We start from the raw sequence: 19,937 nt of genomic DNA, 5'->3' as shown, positions 1-19,937 counted from the left end.
AACCAATAATTTAAAAACTAAGAGAAATAGACACCACACACAGCAGGCACAGATCATTTTTAAAAAGTCCTAGTACGAGTGGAGACGTCCATTTCTGTGACAAGAACCACTGGTCATACTGGTCTTTTGGACACACATGTCCACATGAGAATACTGCCAGTAGCAGCACAGTTGAATACAACTCATAATATTTATGGCAGAATGATTTATAGTCAAATAAAAAAATATATTACTTTTCCTGTTTCATTTAAATAAGAATTAAATTTATGGGACTGACTTGGTTTGGTAGTGATTCTGTTCTTACATATAAAAAACATTAGCCTGAGTCTCAAAACATTCTTTCTACCAAATTAAACACAACCATTAAGTAGGTAGCAAATCAAAGGGAATTCCTGTACACCCACCTGTAGGGCCTGTTCCCATTAGACCAGCCAGGGGTGGAGGTTTAACTGGCCAGGAAGGCATAGGAGCAGGTCACAGCTCTCCCAGGCGGTGGGTGTCAAGATCTCATCTAAAGGACCCTTTTTGGAAGAGTTTTCACCCAGAAAACTCAAGACCACTTTGGAAGAGATTCCAAACAGAGCCAGAAGATAGGCAGGGCAACCATTTTCAGGCACCAATTTGGGGTTCTCGAACTGTGCTCCTTTGCTCTCCTGTACCTGCACCCCCAGGTCAGCCTGTTGAATGCAGGTTGCTGGGCCCCTTCATGAGCCTCGTGAACCAGAATCCTGGGGGAGGAGCTGGAGTGGGGGGATACTTTTATGTAGTTGGTGTAAACTTGTGCAAACTTATAAAATGAAAGGATTTGGAAAGTGGGTTTGTTGCTTAGTCTCATGTATTCCCAAAGAAGGCTGGAGAAGCATCGCGTGTTTCAGTATGACAGGCTTAATCACTTGATGTTCAGTCTTCTCTGGCTCAGAAACAATGTTCTGCGCACAAACGTTCTCACCAAGGAGTGGAGTTTCCCCACTGACCTGACTGAATGATGGGTGACATCTGTTGGTTGGTGGTAGACAAGGAAGGATGTGATTTGAATCGGTCTCGCTCCAATGTGGACACAGGTGTAATAAAATGGTTCTGATTCCACCCATCCTGTGGAGTGAAAGGAGAAAAAGAAACCTCTCAAAATGAATAATGACATTTCATTACAATAAATGATTACAGATGTGCGCTCTGATGAATGCTAACTATGCCAGAGCTATTCCTGTAAGTTACCTTTTTATAAATGCTCCGGAGGTCCCGATATTGCCATAATGTATTCAAGACCTGGGCTGCTGCCTTCACCACTTTCAGAGATGATCTAGGGAGAGAGCGTGGATGTTAATGAATGTGGACGGCAAAGCCTCCGGCTCCACTTGAAGAGGTTCAGGCTGCAAACCAGTGGCCAAGAGGCCACCCCTCCAAGGACCAGACAGGGCACAGGAGCTGCTGCTAGATACCACCACCAAGGAATCAGGTGTCTCTGGAGTCGGTTAAGGCAGCGCTGGCCAGGACCAAAGGGAGGCTCTCAGGCAGTCAGCTCTGTGGTGAGAAGCAGTGGTTGGGATGAGCCCATGACTTGCACGTGGAGGGCCTCTTCCAGCCTCCCCAACAGGGGAGCCCCCAGGCTTCCCCGACATCCACCGAAGGGCTGACCTCACTGGGGCTTTAGGATTGATGTGACCAGGACCCCACACCCTGAGTGTCTGAGGACCCTCTCAAGTTAATTTAATATGCCCCCCATTATTAGGCCTTGATAAAACACCTTCATTGCCTTATCATTTATACCACTGTGTAAACAAATGTGCACATGTGCGCTAATGTTTAATCTAGAAAACACGGTCAGTCACGACTTCCCCTCTCTGAAGGCAGTCCGCAGAACCCAGACTGTGTAAGCACTGCTCCCGTCCCTGCATTTCACCTCCGGGCCTGTTTCTGCACATCCGCTGGCCTCACCGGGGAGGGGGGAAGGGCAGCTCGTGCTCGGCGAGCCCGAGGACCCCCACGCTGGGGTGGAGCAGGGCTCGGGGAGTCAGGCGTGAGGATGACTGACCACCTCTCTTCCAATTAATTTTAACACTGAAAATCCACTTTGAACGTATATTATGGATCTAAAATCTGATTTCCTCTTTTTCTCCTTATCTTCCCAATTAAACTCTTCTGACTGGGAGAAACAGGGAGCTGAGCAGCTGGAGCGCTGTCTCCACCCCTGACAACAGGATACACATTGCTAAGGGGTCTGAGTCTTCAGCCTGGGCAGAGTGTAGGCAAGTTCAGGGGCTTCAGGCTTCACCCTCTACTCCGGCAGGGGGCGCACTCCTGGATTCCTCCACCCCTCCTCCCATCAAGACTCACTCTTCTCAGTGTTCCTGACAGGTCAAGGGCGGAACCAGGTCAAACCAACCCACTCAAAGCCTTTCTATGTTTTATGCTTTCAAAATGGACCACAGAGCAAGGAGATACTTCAAAGAAATGAACAGAGATGACATTTCAGACATCCAGCTCACGGCAACCCCATTCTCAGGGGTCCCGACATCCCTGCTGTTGTCCACCGCTGTCTTCTAGTGCTGGGCAGCAGGGACAGAGGCAGAGAGGCAGGCCCTAGGCCTCACTCCAAGGACCACCTGCAACACGCGGCAGAGCAGGAGCGTGCCCGGCACACTTCTGTGAACAGAAACCTGACGCCCGAGAACAGCAAGGAAGCTCCTCTGCTCCCCTTTGCAGCACAACTCCTAGAGAGTTATGTATTCTCATCTCTAATTCCTCTCATCATCTTTTCTTAAACCTAAGACCTCAGTACCATTTCACTGGGCAAGTCTCCATCCTCATCCTATCTGATCGAGCAGGAGCATGTGACATGACTCACCTCTGAAATACTTCCTTCCCTTGGCTTCCGGGAGACCACGTGCTCCTGCTTTTCTTCCGAATGAGCTGCCTACTCGGTACTGGGCTCACTGGCTGGCTCCTCCTCTCCTTGGCTTCTAACTAGCAGGGACATTAGCCCTTGTGCCTTTTTTCCTTCGCCATCTACATTTACTTCTTTATTGATCACCACTTCTCTAAACATACGATTTATACCCTGATGACTCCCAAGTGTACATTTCTAGCCTGAACTTTTATGCTGAACTCGACTCAAGTATATTGTCCTGCTGACCAGACACTCAAGTGATGTCAAATAGACACCTCACGAGTAACATGTCCAAAACAAACTTCTGGTCTTCCCTAAAACCTGCTCCTCCCTCAGGCTTCCCCACGGTGGAAAGTTCCACCAATTCCACCCTAAGGCATCCTTTTGCCAAGAACCCTGGAGTCATCCTTTGATACTCAGTTCTCCTCATGCTGCTCACGTAGTCCTTCTGTTACCCCGCTGCCTCCACCTTCCCAGCGTGTCGGGACCGACCACTGCTTACCACTCCAGCTGCTGCCACCACGCGTCTCTGCTTGGGGAGGGTTTGTCCTGATCGCTTTAAAGGATGTCAGATCATATCCTTCCTCTGCTGAACACTCTCCAGTGGCTTCCAGTTTTACTCAGAATAAAAGCCACAGTCCTTAGGCTGATCCGCAGGGTCCTATACTTCTGGTTACCTTCCCTCTCCTCCTCTCCGCTTGAAATGCTGCTCTGGTCCCACGGCTTCCGCTGCTCATCACACACCGGGCCCTCCTCCGGGTCCCAGGGCCCTTCCACTCGTCCCCTCTGCCCGAGATGCTCTCCCTCAGGGGCCCTCATGCCCCTCAGGCCTGCCCTGACTGCTCTGTCCTAAAATTGTGATCCCCTCCCGACACACCCTATCACCTGCCCTGACTCAGTTATCTGCCCCCCCACTCAGAACCATTCAATGTCCAAGTGTGTTTCTCAGCTGATACCTCGCCCTGCTCGCCCAAGGAGGGCGGGCTGCCGGGACGAGACCCCTGCCACAGCATGCGGCAGGCAGGCAGGCAGGCAGCGGTCACTCGGTGAACGGATGACAAGGACAGGCGCGGGTGTGTTCAGAAGACAACTTGATTTAATCTAGGACTTTCTGAATCTCTTATTTTGAAAAAAAAAAAAAAAAAGATTAGATTGGGCAATCTTTTTTTTTTTTAATATACTAAGTTTTGACACTGGTTCAGGATTTCTCCAGTTTCTCTGTATGCCTTTCACAAAGGAAGGCTATCTTACAAAAATTTAAGAGCACAAAAGTGATTATGGTACCGCCAGGGCACCTGGAGGGGGAGTTTATGGAATGGATCTTAGCTTTATCTGCAACGTTTCATTCCCTTTAAAATAAAAACGAGAGTGTGTGCTTTTATTATTAATGAAATAAAAAGATACACAAAAAAAGGACTGAAAGGAAATATGGTTAATGTTGATAGATATAGTTTCTGGGAGATGAGACTATACTTTGTAACATAATTCTTGTATTTTAGAAATTCCTTCAAAAGCATACACTAAAAGACTGGACAAGACATACTAGGTTCTAACACTGTCGCTCAGCTAACTAATAATTTCCACTGGGCACCTATTATGGGCCAGGCTTGTTCCAGATGCAGAGGATTCCGCAGTGAACAAACAGAGTCCCTGCTCCTGGGGAGTCAGAAGCCAGAGAAAGCCATAAACACCACACCTCGGGGAAGCCAGTGCTGTGAACAGAGCAGGGGGAGGGGTGGACAGTGAGGAGGCAGGTGGCTGCTGTCCTATTGCGTGGCGAAGGCACCAAGCACCCCGCCTTCCACTACCTTGAAGGAGTCTCTGATTTGACACTAAGCCAAATTCATAGTCGTGCTGTGACAAAAACATTCTATTTTTGCCACTGATTCTTTAATCACTGCTTTTGTTGCTTCATCAATGAGGTGTCACCCAGAAGCAAAGGGAAATGCAGGGTGCAAGCCCAGGGCACATCCCGAGGCCACACAGCAGGCCCTGCTGCAGGGGTGACTGAAATACTTTCTGGCACCTGCAGAGGGATTAACCCTCCACAGAAGATTCAAGATGTTCTTGCAGAACAGACGAGAGCAGAGCCAAAGGGGCAAGGGAAACCGTGCCACCCAGGTTTTCCTCCTCATGGCCTTTCTGGTTCCCAGGGTTGGCATAACCAAATGTGACTTTAGAGACAGAAATGAATGTAGAGGAGATATAGTAAAGATCAGAAAAAGGGCCACACCACTGCAAAGGCCTGTCCCAGCAAACCCACTGGAAACTGCTTAGCTTACCGGCATGTGAAAAATGCAGAAATACTTGCCTGTCTCCTCTGCCCTTGGTTATGTTCACCAGCTTTTCTATGCCCCCGGAGTCAGCCAGGGCTTTGGCATTCTCCATGTTTTTGCTGGTGACCTCGTGCAGAGCGCAGCAGATGGCCGCCATGGTCTCATCAGACAGCACGCTGGGGCCCGTGCCTCCGGGAAGCCGGTTGACCAGGTCTCGCATGGCGTATTTACCTGCCAAGTGCACAAGGTTTCATTCTGCATTCCGAAGATGCTAGGTTTTTCTACTGTTCTTGAAAGACTGTGACTGTGTACTCTCTTAAAAACAAAACCTCAAAGAGAAGATGACAGGGAAAAAGAACTGTGGCAAAGAATAAAATAACAAATATGACTAAGGGGAAAGTTAAATTTATTGCAATGGTAATGGAAGAAATGAATGGTTTATAAAACATTACTGTAAATCGCTGCAAAAAAATGTAAACCGTTGTATAAAATTGGGTATACCAATCAAGTTGCTTTGGTTCAACCATTTTCATTAACTGTAAGAAATAAAGGAATTATGATAGTAAATTTTATTCTCGATTCAATTCTTATGCATCAAAAATGCCTCAGCTTCCTCTTAAAGCTTTTAAAAGCATATTTTTGAATAAGGTTTAAAGCTGGACAAAGTAAGATTGTCAAACAATATTCTTTATGAAATCTTTCTGGATCTCACCATTTGAACTATGCAGTTACACATTTTTACCATGTTGAGAGTATTTATCAACTGTTGAAATCAGTAGTGATCACAAGTAAAATTTTGGTGTTATAATTATGGGTATATTATCTCCTAGGAGTAATTCAATAATAAAGTTGATAGGTTGGGCTGGGAAGTCCTCTGTCTACTGAAGTATTTCCTTAAGATACTCAATTTCTCTTACTCCTCTCCAAAAAGAGATTCTTTTTCCCTTTTCTAATTTCAATTACCAAGTGACAAACTGGAATAATTGCACTACAGGCAAAAGAAATTAACTAAAGCCCAAGTAAATATTTCCTGGCCCTCCCCACCCCCGCCAGCTAATAACTGAGTGGGTACTGAGCGGGCTTCTGTGGAAGGCGGCCCGGCGGCCACTCATCACTCAGAGCGCGTGCGAAGCAGGACTGGCTTCTGCGCAGTGCACACTGGGACCACACTCAGCCAGACGGTAACTGCGGTTTTTAAGAACAGATGGCAAGTCCACACTGGTGATTCTGAATACTCGTGGATGACCAAAAGGTCCATGGCGAGTGATCTGTCATTTTGCGAAGGCACCACTTTAAACTGCAGTCCTGACTCCGGGGATCAAGCAGCCCACTCTGCGCTGTGAGCCCAGCGGCTCCCTCCACGCCTGCAGCTCCGGACAGCTGGGTTGGTCGGACTCAGTGAGTGTGCATCACTTTTAGGAAGTGACAAAACTTTGTTTGCTTGTGAAAAATGGCTCTGAAAAGAAGGTTCATTGCTAGTGTTGGTGAGGGACCGCAGGAGAGAGTGAAGGGGTCAGAGAAGGGGATGGTTCTCAGCAACAGAAGTGCTAGGCAACTTAGAGTCGAATACTGAATCCGGGAGGGCTCCGACCTCATAGGAAGGGAGGAATTTTATAGGGAAACAACAAAAAGAGATTCATAAAACAGTTCAAGAGTGCTCTGGGTGGTAAAGAAAGGCTGGTCAGTGGAGACAGGGAATACTCGGGAACGTTTAAATGGGAGTGGGGACATCCGCAGACCACAGGGACATAGCGAGAGGCCAGGACAGCACACACGTCCTGTGGGCTCAGTGGTCTCGGCCCTGCACCTCCCCCTCTCCTGTCGTCTCCCAGGTGTGGAATGACAGGCCACAGTCTTTACGTTGCCAACCCTGTATTAGCAGCAAGAACTTCAAAATACACGTGCTTTTTATAAGAAATTCAAATACAGATGTAACAAAACTACTTTAAAATATCTCTTCAGGGACCTAAACAATTCCCCTCTAGGAGGTGTGGGGACTGAGTCATGCACGTCTGGGGAGCCGGGCGGGAGCTCGCCGGCCTGGCCAGGGTGGGACGAAGCCGCCTTCCTCTGTGGGAGGTTCAGCTCCGAGAAACGGAGTGTTGAGAACAGGCTGCTCCAGGCGACAACTTAAAGCAGCAAGTGTGCCGGGCACCGAGTACGTTCCCAGTGAATCCTCACAGCCACTTTTTAGGCTGAACCTTATTGCTCTTGTTCTTTTCCCATCTTCATCTTTGTCTCCCTCCCTCACTAATGGCAGGTGCATTTTAATGAATTCAGTATATATTCACTAATCTACAAAGGGTCTGGTGACATTTCCCCTCCGCCTCCCTGACCTGTGACCGGCTGTGGGACTGGTGTGGAGCTGGGCCGTTTGGGAGCAGCTGCTTCACCCTCTCGTTTCGTTTACGCAGCAGACACATGGCGAGGATGGAGGGCATCGCCAGCTCCCTTTCAGAGAGGGCCGAGGGAGTCTTCAACTCGGATGAAGGCACAGTGGGCTCAGGACAGCCTCCTCCCGCCCCGGTTCCATAGCCAGTGCGAGCAGATCCAGATCGAACCTAAGCCTTCTGCAGGGTCTGGTCTTTTCTTTACCCCGCACTCTGTGCTTGGATGTGGCGATGCCCTGGAGGCACGCAGGCTGCGGGGCCGGGGGTGCACGGCTTGAAGAGGCACTCACTCTCAGTCCCCACACCTGCCGGCCCTGCGTCCGATGGACCTGAGGGTGAACGCCTTCTAAAACTTCCCACCCTGTGTGCCTTATTTGCCTCATCCTCGTCCTGACCCCACCCTGGGATGGAAACGGCCTTGGGACGGTGACTCTACTCTGCCTGGGGTTGAGCACTTACACACACCCGAGAGACAGAAGCTACAAACTTTTCCTGTGGTTTCTTTTTCTTTTTTTTAAAAAAATATATTTTTTCTTTACTGATACTAGAGAGGAAGAGAAAGACAGAAACATCGATGAGAGAGAACATCGATTGGCCGCCTCCTGCATGCCCCCCACTGGGGATCAGGCCCACAACCTGGCCACGTGCCCTGACCGGGAATCAAACCGGCGACCTCTTGATGCATGAGTCGACGCTCAACCACTGAGCCACGCCAGCTGGGCAGGTTTCTTTTTCTTTAAATCTGGAACATTGTAGTGTTGGTAATATCAGCCTCAAAAGTCAGAAAGGGAGAATTAAAACTTTTTTTGTTGCTCAAGAAATGAATCTTTCTTAGGAAATAGAGACATAAAATCCATTAAGTAGCGGTGTGATGTAAAACTGAAATTGCTAGCTTTTCTGAAAATGTGCCTTCCTTGATCGAGGTTTAATTAATGAGCCTGCCTCTTCATGAAAAGGAATAGTCACAAAGGACAGACAGCAGGGGAACCCCAAAATGCCAAGAAAACAGGCCCAGGACTCGGATGCTAATCACTTAAAATGTTATGTTTGTATAAATCAAAGGAAGAGTTTTCTGAATGCTGCAGTCACTCTCACTCTCTCTCGAGCCCACGCGGTCACCAGCACATACCTATGAGCTCCTTGTTGCGGACATCCAGCGCCATGTTCCTCAAGGCGGTTGCCACAGAAGAAACCACTCTGTCGTTATCCATTCTCAGCAGTTCTACGAGGATGGGGAGCCCCTTCTCTTTGCGGACCGCCGCCCGGATGTACGCCGCAAACTAGCGAGCAAAGCAAGGCGATCAGTGATGGGACAGTCAGACTCTCAGATGTTACTGTCACCTACAGATGATGTTTCCAAAAGATGAACTAATAGATTAAATGTTTTCTTTCCAATTGGAGATGAAATCTGTAGTGTCAGTAAAGAGAAAATCATAGTTTGGGATAAAGATAGGCCAGGATGACTGATTTAAAAAGAAATCCCAAAGCCTGAAAATCTCAAACCACCATCTGCTAGATATTTTTGTGTAGAAAAGAGAAGGCAGTGATTACTTTCTGCCTCAGATACATAAACACGATTAAGGAAGAATCTCGTGTCTTCTTTCCAGTTGGGCCCCTGCCAGGTCCAGAGGCTATAAATAGGACGGCAGAGCCGGTAACTGATCAGTGCACATAAAGGCGAGCCCAGCTCCATCACGTCATTTTTTCCTACCTTGGCTGCAACAATATTTAGAGTTCAAACCCCTTCAAAGAGATTTCTTGGAAAAATCCCCTGCCTCAGAAGAAAATAAATTCTCCTGAAACAGCAAGCAATGTAACTCATGCATGCTGGTGAAAAAGGAAGTGTATTTCTGGGTAAAATGCTTTCTCATTCAAGATTAGTAAGCTGCTGCTGCTTTTTAAAATCTGCAGTCAAGAAAGTCTTTTGTGATTATGAGGCAGGTCTGTACCATGAGTCAGTGTGTGTACCAGAGGAACTGGAAATGAATGCTAAGGCATCAGGGAAACACCAAAAAAAAAAAAAAAAAAAAAAAAAAAAATTAGAAAAAAGGTAACATTAGAAAATGGGTCTTTAATCTTGTTTTGATCTTTTACTGACATTTTTACCAAAGCAAATTTTCTTTCAAAATTTAGGATAATTGAAAAATGCTGCTCACTAAACATCGAAGACTTTACTGCTGTGGTCAGGACACGAGGGCAAAGACCTGCCAGACTTTTGTATTGTTTTGAACATTCAAATATGTGATTGACCATTCAGGTTCTTGAATACCAACAGAATAGATTTATCTCAATAATATAAATAAGAGGGAACGATGCATTTCAAAGGTCCTATTAACATTCTTCATAGAAAACAAATACTCCTATTTTCCAAATCAAATGAAATCTACAAGGGGAAATAGGATACATGACTGCTGTAGGGCAGGCGGCTTCATCAACTTCTCTCCCCGAAACTGGGCGACAGGACCAACGCTGTCTCCAAGTGAGACACGGCCCAGCCCAGCCCTGAGCGCCTCCCTTCCAGGGCCCACGACTATCACTGCTCCCCGAAAGCTCCGACTTGATAACATCTGTGGCCATAATTACCTTGTTTTCTTAACAAGGGTCAATATTTTGATTTACTCTTTTAGATACTGTTCATATTTTAACTGAGCCTGCTGTCTAACTTTCATTCACTAACTGATCCCAGAAATGAGGTTCTACACAACTCAAACTGCATCTCTTTGAATTATTATATCATTAAATGATACTCCAGTCACAAGCTGTGGTGACTGTCGAGTCACCAAGAGAAGCTGCATGAACACATAATTACGTGCTGGGCACTGTCCTTGAATCCCCACGGCCACCTCACGAGGTAGCTGTTCTCTCCATTTTACAGATGAATAAACTGAGGACAGAGCTCTCTGAGGCCCCCGCTAGTAAGTGGAGGGGCCAGGACTCAAAGCCAAGGATTTTGACTCCAGAGCCAACACTTAGATGCTAAGCTATAAACACTTTAATTAAAAACAACAATAACAAAATAACCACACTGGCATAGCACTAGGCCATAATTATCTGTATACACTCTAACAGCAGCTGGCCGCATGGAGTAAACCATACCCAGGCCTAGCAATGCTTTTTACTCTCATGGTTAATATAGTGGCCAAAACATTCCCATTTTGGAAAGCAGGGGTGGAGGAGGTAGCCAAAAACAAGCATTATAGTAAAATACACTTGTCAGGAAATTTCTAGAGGATGAAAATGTTTCACACAAGGATTGTCTGGGAAGTTGCTGGATGACATTTGAAAGTTTCGAGAACATGCTTAAAGTAGTAACAGTAGGCAACCACCGTCAGTTTTCATAGTCACACACCTACGAGGGGACGTGGAGACTCATCTCGTCTGCTCTGTCGGCACCTGAGAGGCGACAGCAGCCCCTCCCGTCGCGTCGCTGCCCAACCTCAGTTCCACCTCAGGCCCTCGGCATCTCCCATCCCCCACCCCCCACGTGAAATCCCAGCCTCTACTTTCTCTTCTTCGAATTCACCTTCTGCACCGCCACATCCAAGTGTCCACGTCAGCCCGGGTCACTCGTCTGTCTGCTCACACTCCTCCAGCGCCGCCCCTGGCTGCAGGCCAGGCCCCAGCTCCGAGCTGCCGTCAGACCGGCCGCAGTGCCCGGCCGCAGGAGGAGCCACTCCTCGCCCAGCCCTCGAATGCTCCAGCGACCGGCCTGTCGTCTCCACTCGCACTGTCCTCACCGGAAGGCCTCACTTCTCGTCTCTTTATCCGGATCACTCCCTCTCTACCCCAGCCTCAGACCCTGCTGGCGAAAGTCCGTCTGGGCAGCACCACCCTCCAGGGACCCTGCCTCCTTCTCGGCCCCCTCCTTTGCTTGCCTTTCCCTCGCCTGCCAGGCTGGAAGAGAGTCCTTGTCAAGAGCCCACAGCACACATCCTGTGCGGTCCACACTGCACTGACCTGCTGTCTCTCCCAGCAAGGGCCACGTCCTCACCTCTGCAGCCCCAGAGCTAACCGCCATCTCCCCCTTTCCAAGCCCCTGACAGCCACGTCCCTCTCACCACCACTGCGGGCGTTCCTGCAGACGGGCAGGCGGACAAGCGGCCGACACCCACCTTCCAGTTGCCAGCAGAGAGGTTCTGGAGAGATCCGGCGGAGCCTTCCAAGGTGGCTGGGTTGGAACTTTCTGCCAGAAGAGTCAGATACGGTTTCACCACTGACGGATGCCACAGCATCTCAACCCCTTTGGGGGACTTTGACAGTCCTGGGATAGGACCCACTCCATCCCACTGGAAGACAAAGAGCACACGTTAAATGAAGCAAAAGGAACACACTCTCCGACATCTGACAACGTCCCTCTCTGATGGACTCAGCTGTAGCCATGTAGAAAAACTATATCATGAGAAAAATATTTTTCTGGCCAAATATGTGATTTCTTACTCAGAAGAATGAAACTTTAGTTTCATGTCAAATAAAATACTAACTTGATCCTCTTGTGGTGTTCTCTTTTTCTTTTTCTTTTTCTTCCCCCAGCAGCTTGGCTCCGAGTCTTTGCTAGGAGACTCTTTTCCTAGTAAGTCATCCAATTCATTCAGCCCCAGCAGCCGGGCCTGAGGGACTTCTAGTTCCAGCCGATAGGACAGGTTCCTCAGGGTGCACACGCAGTTCTCCACGGTCTGAAACCAACACGGCGTATAATTAAAACCACTGCAGCACATGAGTGCAGAATGCTTCTCAAATGAATGCCAGTAACATTAAATAAATGTAGAATATGAAAGAACTGCTCTTTCTAATGGGAACCTGAAACATGCTAAGGAAAGAATTAGGATTCTAGAGCTTTCACGGAACACCCCAAGGCAGAGCGCAGAGCCATCCTCAGTACATCGAGGACCCAATTCCGTGCTAACTAAAACGTGCAAGGCCCTGGAAGAGAAGATGCCCGGTACTTCTGCTCAGGACAGCTGCACTGGCAAAAATGCAGCCAAGTTGCCAGAACCTCGCTCCTTCTCACCAGAAATCTTCCTCATGACAACACGTGTGACCAACCCTCTGGGGACCGCCCTCCCCACAACTCCCATCTTTGTCTCTTCCTTCCCTCTCCCAACTCTCCCCTCCCTCGGTAGAAAGTTCCACCATCTCTTTTCTCTGTGGACATTTTGCCTTCTGTTCATGGTCTTTTGCTCCTTAAAGTCGGTATCATACCTCTGATTGGGAGGCCAACTGCCACTTCACTGAGAGTGTCTAAAATCAACTTCAACTTTTGCTTAGCAAGCTCCCCTTTCGACTTGCTTACTCCTCGATTTCATTTGCAGATCTTCTGGTTCAATAAGGCTCAAATAAAAACTTGGCCCTCGCCCTGAACTCCTCCCCACCTTCTCTCCGAGCCTGCCACTCACTGCCCTTCTCTCTCGGACCCACTTCCCGACCCAAGGACTTCTTAAGGCCTCCCCTGGTCCAGCCCATGGGAACACCAAGGACCCAGCCTGCCTCTTACTCCTACACGCAGTCTCTCCTTCCTGTTCCTTCCCCCCTTCCCCAGGCCGTTCCTGGGGCAGATCCTGGACGGCTGTCCCGTGCTAGGGCCGGGATGGAGGGCACAGGAGGGAGACATGGAGCTCATGCTAGAGACAGACCGCATGACAACAGAGGGAGGGGAAGGGCCATGGGGGATGGGAAGACAGGCATCTCAAATGGGTGCTGGGTTCGGGACTGTGGACACACTGAGGGCTACAGTGCCGGGACTGGGAACTTTTATGCAGTAGATGCTCAAATACAGATAGATGGATTGGATTTTGGCGGAAGGAAATACAGAACGGGAGGGAATAGCAGCGGGCAATCACCTTGACAAGGGGCCCAGGAGAACCACAGAGAAAGTCAGGACCCTGCCATCCTACTAGGCCCTTTACCGCATGGAGTCTCTCAGTTTTCACGGTTCTGGGGCTATTTTATTTATCATCACCCGAGGATATTTTTCCATTGATTTTTCAGACAGAACGGGAGGGACGGAGGGAGAGACAGAGAGAAACATTGATGTGAGAGAGACATGTTGATTGGGTGCCCCATGAGCAACCCGACCAGGGTCGAGGATAGAACTTGCAACCGAGGTAACCCGTGACCAGGAATTAACCTGTGACTCTTTGGTCCTCAGGCCGATGTTCCAACTGCTGAGCCAAACCAGCCAGGGCTGGGGCTATTTTCTTAAGTTGCCATGTCCCTGTTAACTTGTCATTTTTATTTTTTTAATTAAAACAATTGTTGCCCTGGCTGGTTTGGTTCAGTGGTTAGAGTGTTGGCCTGTGGTCCAGAGACCCAGGTTCGGTTCCCGCTAAGGGTGCGTACCTCGGTTGCAGTTTGTCCCCGGCCCTGGTTGGTCATGAAGGTGGCAGCCACTCGATGTGTCCCTTTCACATTGATGTTTCTCTCTCTCTCCTTCCCACTCTATCTGAACAAAAAATGGAAAAAAATGTTCTCAGGTGAGGATAATTAAAAAAATTGCCTTACTGATTTCAGAGAGAGAGGAAGGAGAGGGGGAGAAACATCGATGAGAGAACATCGACTGGCCGCCTCCTGCACGCCCCCAACTGGGGATTGGGCCCACAACCTGGGCATGTGCCCTGACCGGGAATCAAACTGGTGACGCTCAACCACTGAGCCACACCTGCCAGGAAACTTGTACTTTTTAGAGCGACCTCGCTTTAACCTGGAGCAGCCCAGTGAGGAGAAGAGGCTCCGGAATTCCAGAAGGAACGGCCGGCGGGGGAGCAGCAGCGTCACACAGCTGCTGTCTCTGCCACGCGCCCCCAGGGCCGGGCAGGCACTGACCTTGCTGTCGTAGTCGGATGTGTTCACACACGTGTGGATCACGTACAGCAGCGAGTCCACCAGCCCCTCACAGGATCGCATCTGCTTCCGGGCCTCCTCCCCTGCGGAGCTGAGGTTCCTAAACGGGCAGAGACAGGGAGCTGCTGAGGTCAACACCTCACTTGGGAGCCGGAGCCTCACCTTAATGATGGGAGAGAAGGCGCAGCCATGCGGCTCTGGTTTGAGCAGGCATTGGGGGGCTCACGTTTTAACATCTGAGAGCTCACAATAGCTAGCTCCCCATCATCCATACAGATAGAAGGGAGCAGGAGCGTCCACCCGAGCATTGCATCTCTCTCGTGACATGCGACTTCCTAACCTCCACGGATAATGATTTTGGAGCCTGTCCCCCTCAGTTTCCTCAGATGTAAAGGGGGAATAACAGTAACTACCTCAAAGGATTGTGTGAGGAAGCGATGAGTTGCCACATACAGAGTAATTCGAAAAGTGCCTGCCACACAGAAGTCGCCGTGTTCATCGGCCATGCTTGCCATTCTCACATCCTCTACCCCCTTGTTAGGCCTTAAGGTCCTTCCAGTCCCTGCAGCTATGACGCTCTGCATGTAGTAGGTGGTCATAAAAGCTTCTTGACAAACACAGGAAATGAATCATTTCTTGTATAAACATTCAAGTTAAATATGGATATTTGCTTATGCTGCAATTTTTATCATCTGTTCAATTATTACAAACACCTGAAAACTGTTTTAGGTCTCATCCATACTGAAATGTTTGATAGCAGTTAGCCTTCATGAATCGAGACCAAATTAGAAGGATTTATCTTATGTCCCATTAACAAGATTCTATTTGCAAATCTTAAGACTTTTCTTGTCATCTTTATTTCCCTGGGACCAGAGAGGTTCCACCTGTGGTCCCCCCTCTATCCTTTTCTGTGTCACTTCTTGGCAGCACTCGGCGGCTGCCCTCACTCCCCGTTTTCGCCCATCTGCTGCCTTTCCTTCTCTGCCTGGGGGTCCCCCCGGACTGCGCAGGCGCCTTCGGTCCCTCCTTGTCTTTATCTTTGCATTCTCCCAAGGTTCCTTCCTCTTCCTCTTTGGCTGGTTTTAATACAACCTATGGGCTCTTAACTCTAAAAGTCCAGAGTCACTTATCCAGCTGTTTCCATGACTTTACCACACGAGTAGCTAATCAGATGTCTCAAAACAGATGGGCCAACACTCGCCTGGTCGCCACCACCCTTCCTTCTCTGACTTCACCTACGGCGCTTCTGTGCTCCTGGGTACTCCAGCCAAAGACCCGGGCGTTACCCTTCCACCCTCCCTTCCCCTCGCCCTGATAGTCATTTCTCTAGCAAACCCTGTCAGGTCTCCCTCCACAAAATAAGCCGCCCCCATCTGCCTACCTCTCTCCATTGCCTGGTCTGGGCCACCCCCATCTTGTCTGGACCCTCACGGCAGCAGCTGCATCTTCTGTCTCTATCGTTGCCCATGTTGAGTTTTCCACATTGCAGCCAGAAACCAGTCCACCACCCCCACGAGGAAAACCCTCTGATGGTTTCCCGTGGCACTTGGAATACAGTGCAAACTCCTTCTGATTTAAAAATCCCACATGTTCCGATTCCGCTCTGCACCTTGACCACTGAATTCCAGCTGCAAGCTCATTCCTGCTCGGAGCCCGTATGCTGCCCACTACCGCTGCCTAGATCTCACCTCCTCCTGACGCCCACCTTCAAACGAGGGGCTCCTTATGGTGTTTCAGATATATGGTTTAATTTTTTTGTTTTGTTAATCCTCACCCAAGGATATTTTTCCACTGATTTTTTTGATAGAGTGGAGGGGAGAGAAGGAGAGAGAGGGAGAGAGAGGGAGAGAGAGAGATCAATTGTTTGCCTCCCGCATGACCCCAACTGGGGCCAGGGATAGAACCTGTAACCCAAGGTACATGCCCTTGACCAGGAATCAAACCCGTGACCATTCGGTCCACAGGCCAACGCTCTAACCACTGAACCAAACCGGTCAGGGTTAGACCTATGGTTTAACTTTTACCTCCTATGAGAGACCATTTGATCACCAATGTAATCACCTAAAAACTCTTATATCACCCTATTTTTTAAATGGCACCCATTGTTACTTTCTTGTCTGTCTGTGTGTCTTCCCCAACAGAAAATGAGCAGGGACCTAGTCTTTGTTCTTCACTGATTCCACAAGGAAGGCATTCACCACCCGTTTCCACCACGGACCCCTGGGGAGCCTGAGCGTGTCCTGTCCCTGGGCTTCCCTGGAAGTGTGGCCGGCTGGCTGGGGAGCAATCACAGCCTCCCCAGATCCAGGAGCAGGGCAGCACGAGATGCTGCTTCCACAAACCATCAGTAGGTGACAGCTGCCCTTTGACGCAGGCATCTGAGTTAGGGAGCTGGCCTGTTGTCCAGAATCCTGCCTCTTGCCACCTCCCCTAAGGGGGCTGACAGTCGCCTGTCACAAGAGTGGAAGGCGTCAGAGCGGCAGCCCAATCCCCCTGCCCCTCTGCACGCTCTCTGCTGTAGAGATGTTTAGATGTCAAACAGCACTGACTGCGCGCCAGACACACACTCAGCACTGTATACAAGCTGATTCGTCACAGCTCCGCGGTGGTGCTATTTTCTCTGCTGAAGATGAGGAAACTGAGGCTCAGAGCGGGATGGGAAGCCAGGCTGTCTAAGGCCAGAGCCTACTCTCGTCACCGTGTTCTTCTGCCCCGACCTTTCCAGTTCCTGGGGCACTGTAAGCCTGGAAAACTGCGCAGAAGTCCAGCTGATGATGTTCATGGTGAACAGTAAGTAACACTGTGTACATGGGGGGAGAATTTATGGATTCTGCATGCTAAAGGTAACGACTAAAAATACTATTTGGGCTCATTTTTACTTATTTATAAAACTCAAACCCAAGGACTTTTAAACCACATACCTCTTAGCACTGTTAACAACAAAATGTTTTAACAATCACATTTTGAACTTGAAACAAAACCCAGGCTACAGGCACATTAGCAATCAGAATGTGATAGCCAGAAAAACGCCGATAAAGTGGAAAACATGGGGATTTTGGCAGAATTTCAGACTGAAAGGCCCTTTGGCTAAATCACAGAAGAGTCATTTATAAGATAATGACTTTCAGGCCACTAGTCTGAGCTGATGATGTTTTCTTCAGGGGATAACAAAGTTCAGTGACATAAATTTTGAAACAAACTTGGAAACTTAGGAAGGTGTTAACAAAATGAAATCCCCCCTAAAATCAACTTAACTATGACATATGATTTAATCACAGAATTAATTAGGAAAAAAAAAGATAAAGAATTTACCTCAGACAACCTGTTGTATTACGCAGAACCAGTGAAGTCTGAAATTTAATTTTATGATCATCATCAAATGAAGAGTTATTCCATCCAGAATGGGGAACAATCACAGTGTTTGTTAGGGTCGAGAGAGCATCTCGAATGATTGTCATCTTTACAGCATCACATGAGGACAAATTCCAAAGAACTCCTGAAAATGAGATTTTAAACATCAAATCATCATCGGAAGATCCCGCAGTTTCGGTAATGAAACATATTAGCCCTAATTGATGTGAACTCGGTCCGCTCCAAACCTAATCTGTTGCCCAGGCTGGGCTGGACCTCTGATAAATGCTGAGTAAACATATGTGAGCTGCAGGCATCATTACAGAGTTGGAATAGTTCTTCTCCCAAGTTTTAGGGCCTATGTAGCTATCAGGCAAAACAACTAAGGCTTTTGCAAAGCAAATTAGTTACTCTGTGAGGGGCGCAATCCAATCACAGGTCATCATAATATAATTATCCCTTACATTCAATGTTCTGTGAGACAAACCATTTTTAGAACTTGGAAAAAGTTTCTCCTTCTCAAAAGACTGACATGTCTCTCCTCATCATGCTTTCTCTTCTTACTTTTGCTACTGGGAAGCTCAAGCTTAATGCAGTTAACTTGACTGGCACAGAGGGTGGTTATGTTTGCTTCATCTTTATTTAGATAAGGTTTGCAGATTTCTATTCCCACTTTAAGTTTTATTACCATGGGTTTTAGAAGAGCAAGTTACCGCCACTCCTTTTGGATATAGGCGGAACTTACAGTAAGTGAAGTCACCTACTCACGCTAACTGATAAGAATGCTAGGACAAAAGACCTGAAGTGTAGCTTATAAGAGTGCTAGTGAAATCGTAAGCATATTAGATTATCTTCACTTCTGTGTCCACTATGAGGTGGCTTAAATTATTGTTATAGCACACATGTTTTCTAATATTCAGAAGTATACCTACTTTCGTGTAATTTTCCCTTCAGTGCACTTTCCTAAGGAAGAGGGAAGTAGGTGGGAGGGGGTGCTGCCGGTTCTCTGCGGCTGAGGTCTCAGAGCCCCGCAGCCTCAGTATCCTCGGAGAGCTGCTTCGGCCTCGCCAGGGCTCTCCGAACCATCAACGCACAGACACACTTCCTGCCTGTGGAGGGAAGGGGTCGGCAAAATCCGCCCATGTCTGTGGGAGCCTGTCAGGCTTGTGAACATGACCGAGCAAGAGTGCTGGGCCGAAGACAAGCCAGTGCTCGGTGACCTGGGCGCTGGCCTGGAAATAGCACGGGCCCTGGATGAAGGAGGGGGGTTAAGGGAGCTGACAAGAGCTTTTACTCTTTTTGGAGGTAAAAAGTAAAGGGCTAGAACAAAAGGCAGTGAAGCAATACTCTGCTGATGAACCGAGAGGGGACACTCACTGCCGGAAGCCTGCCCTGACCGTCCACGTGTTGTGGAGGGAACGGTGGGCACTGGAGGCGGATGCTTGGGCCCCACCCTGGGAGAACAGCTGGGTCCTGTGTTCTGCTCCGTGCTGTGCCTGCTCCTCTCCTCTCTTCACCTTGATGACTGGGTTTCCCTTGTTCCCCAGGGACTTGCAGTTTTCTCTGCTCCTGCCCTTTTGGGTCGGAGAGCCCATCACAACCACAGCCTTTCAGGACCTCTGCCTCAGCGCAGCCCATCGGGTCAGGTTTGGGTGGGGGAGCGAGACAGTTCAGAATCAGGAGCCATTAGCCTGGGGCACACCACAGGCAGGTCCTACGGGTGCCCATGGAACCGACGTAAATGCACAGGCAGAGCTGCTCCTCCATGGAGTCTGAGGAAACTGGCTGTGTGTTTCTATATGAAATGGTTTCGCACTGTGCCCCCTGGATGCTGGGGCTTTGCTGGACTCCTAGGGGTGGCTCTGTGAGGAATGGGGGAATTGGCAGCAGGGCTCCCGATCCCCACCCAATTCGCCCAGAGCGGCTCCATACTTTCTATCCTCCGTACTGGGCTTCACTGTGTGTTTCTGTTTGAAAAAGGGTTTCATGGCCCAATGATATGTGAAAAGCACTGCCTTAGTGGAAAAGTATTAGGATTGATGACCACAGAAGGGACCTGGGAGCTAAGGATGACTCTCTGGAGGTCTGTCCCGACACCAATAGTAAGAGATGGCAGACAAGACAGAAGAAAAAATGAGAGGAGGCACGGGGGGTGCCATGAATGGGGATTTAACATTTCCTGCCAACACAGCCAAT

At 48.7% G+C, this 19,937-nt stretch overlaps 1 protein-coding gene across 8 annotated transcripts in view; it reads right to left on the bottom strand.

The window, feature by feature from the left end:
• Positions 1–19,937, bottom strand: part of PKP4 (plakophilin 4) — a 235,467-nt gene that overhangs the window by 6,111 nt on the left and 209,419 nt on the right. For all 8 annotated transcript variants that reach the window (XM_036253918.1, XM_036253923.1, XM_036253919.1 and 5 more), the window contains 8 exons: positions 17,703–17,886; positions 14,373–14,490; positions 12,035–12,226; positions 11,666–11,839; positions 8,683–8,833; positions 5,199–5,394; positions 1,216–1,300; positions 975–1,092 (listed from right to left, as the gene is read on the bottom strand). In XM_036253918.1, coding sequence (XP_036109811.1) covers positions 975–1,092; positions 1,216–1,300; positions 5,199–5,394; positions 8,683–8,833; positions 11,666–11,839; positions 12,035–12,226; positions 14,373–14,490; positions 17,703–17,886 — 1,218 coding nt within the window. The remainder of the gene's footprint in view (positions 1–974; positions 1,093–1,215; positions 1,301–5,198; positions 5,395–8,682; positions 8,834–11,665; positions 11,840–12,034; positions 12,227–14,372; positions 14,491–17,702; positions 17,887–19,937) is intronic.

This window comes from Molossus molossus, unplaced genomic scaffold (assembly GCF_014108415.1).
Source record: "Molossus molossus isolate mMolMol1 unplaced genomic scaffold, mMolMol1.p scaffold_m16_p_11, whole genome shotgun sequence".
NCBI lineage: Eukaryota > Metazoa > Chordata > Mammalia > Chiroptera > Molossidae > Molossus > Molossus molossus.
The sequence above is the reverse complement of the archived record's forward strand: the minus strand, read 5'-3'. Positions and strand labels throughout refer to the sequence as shown.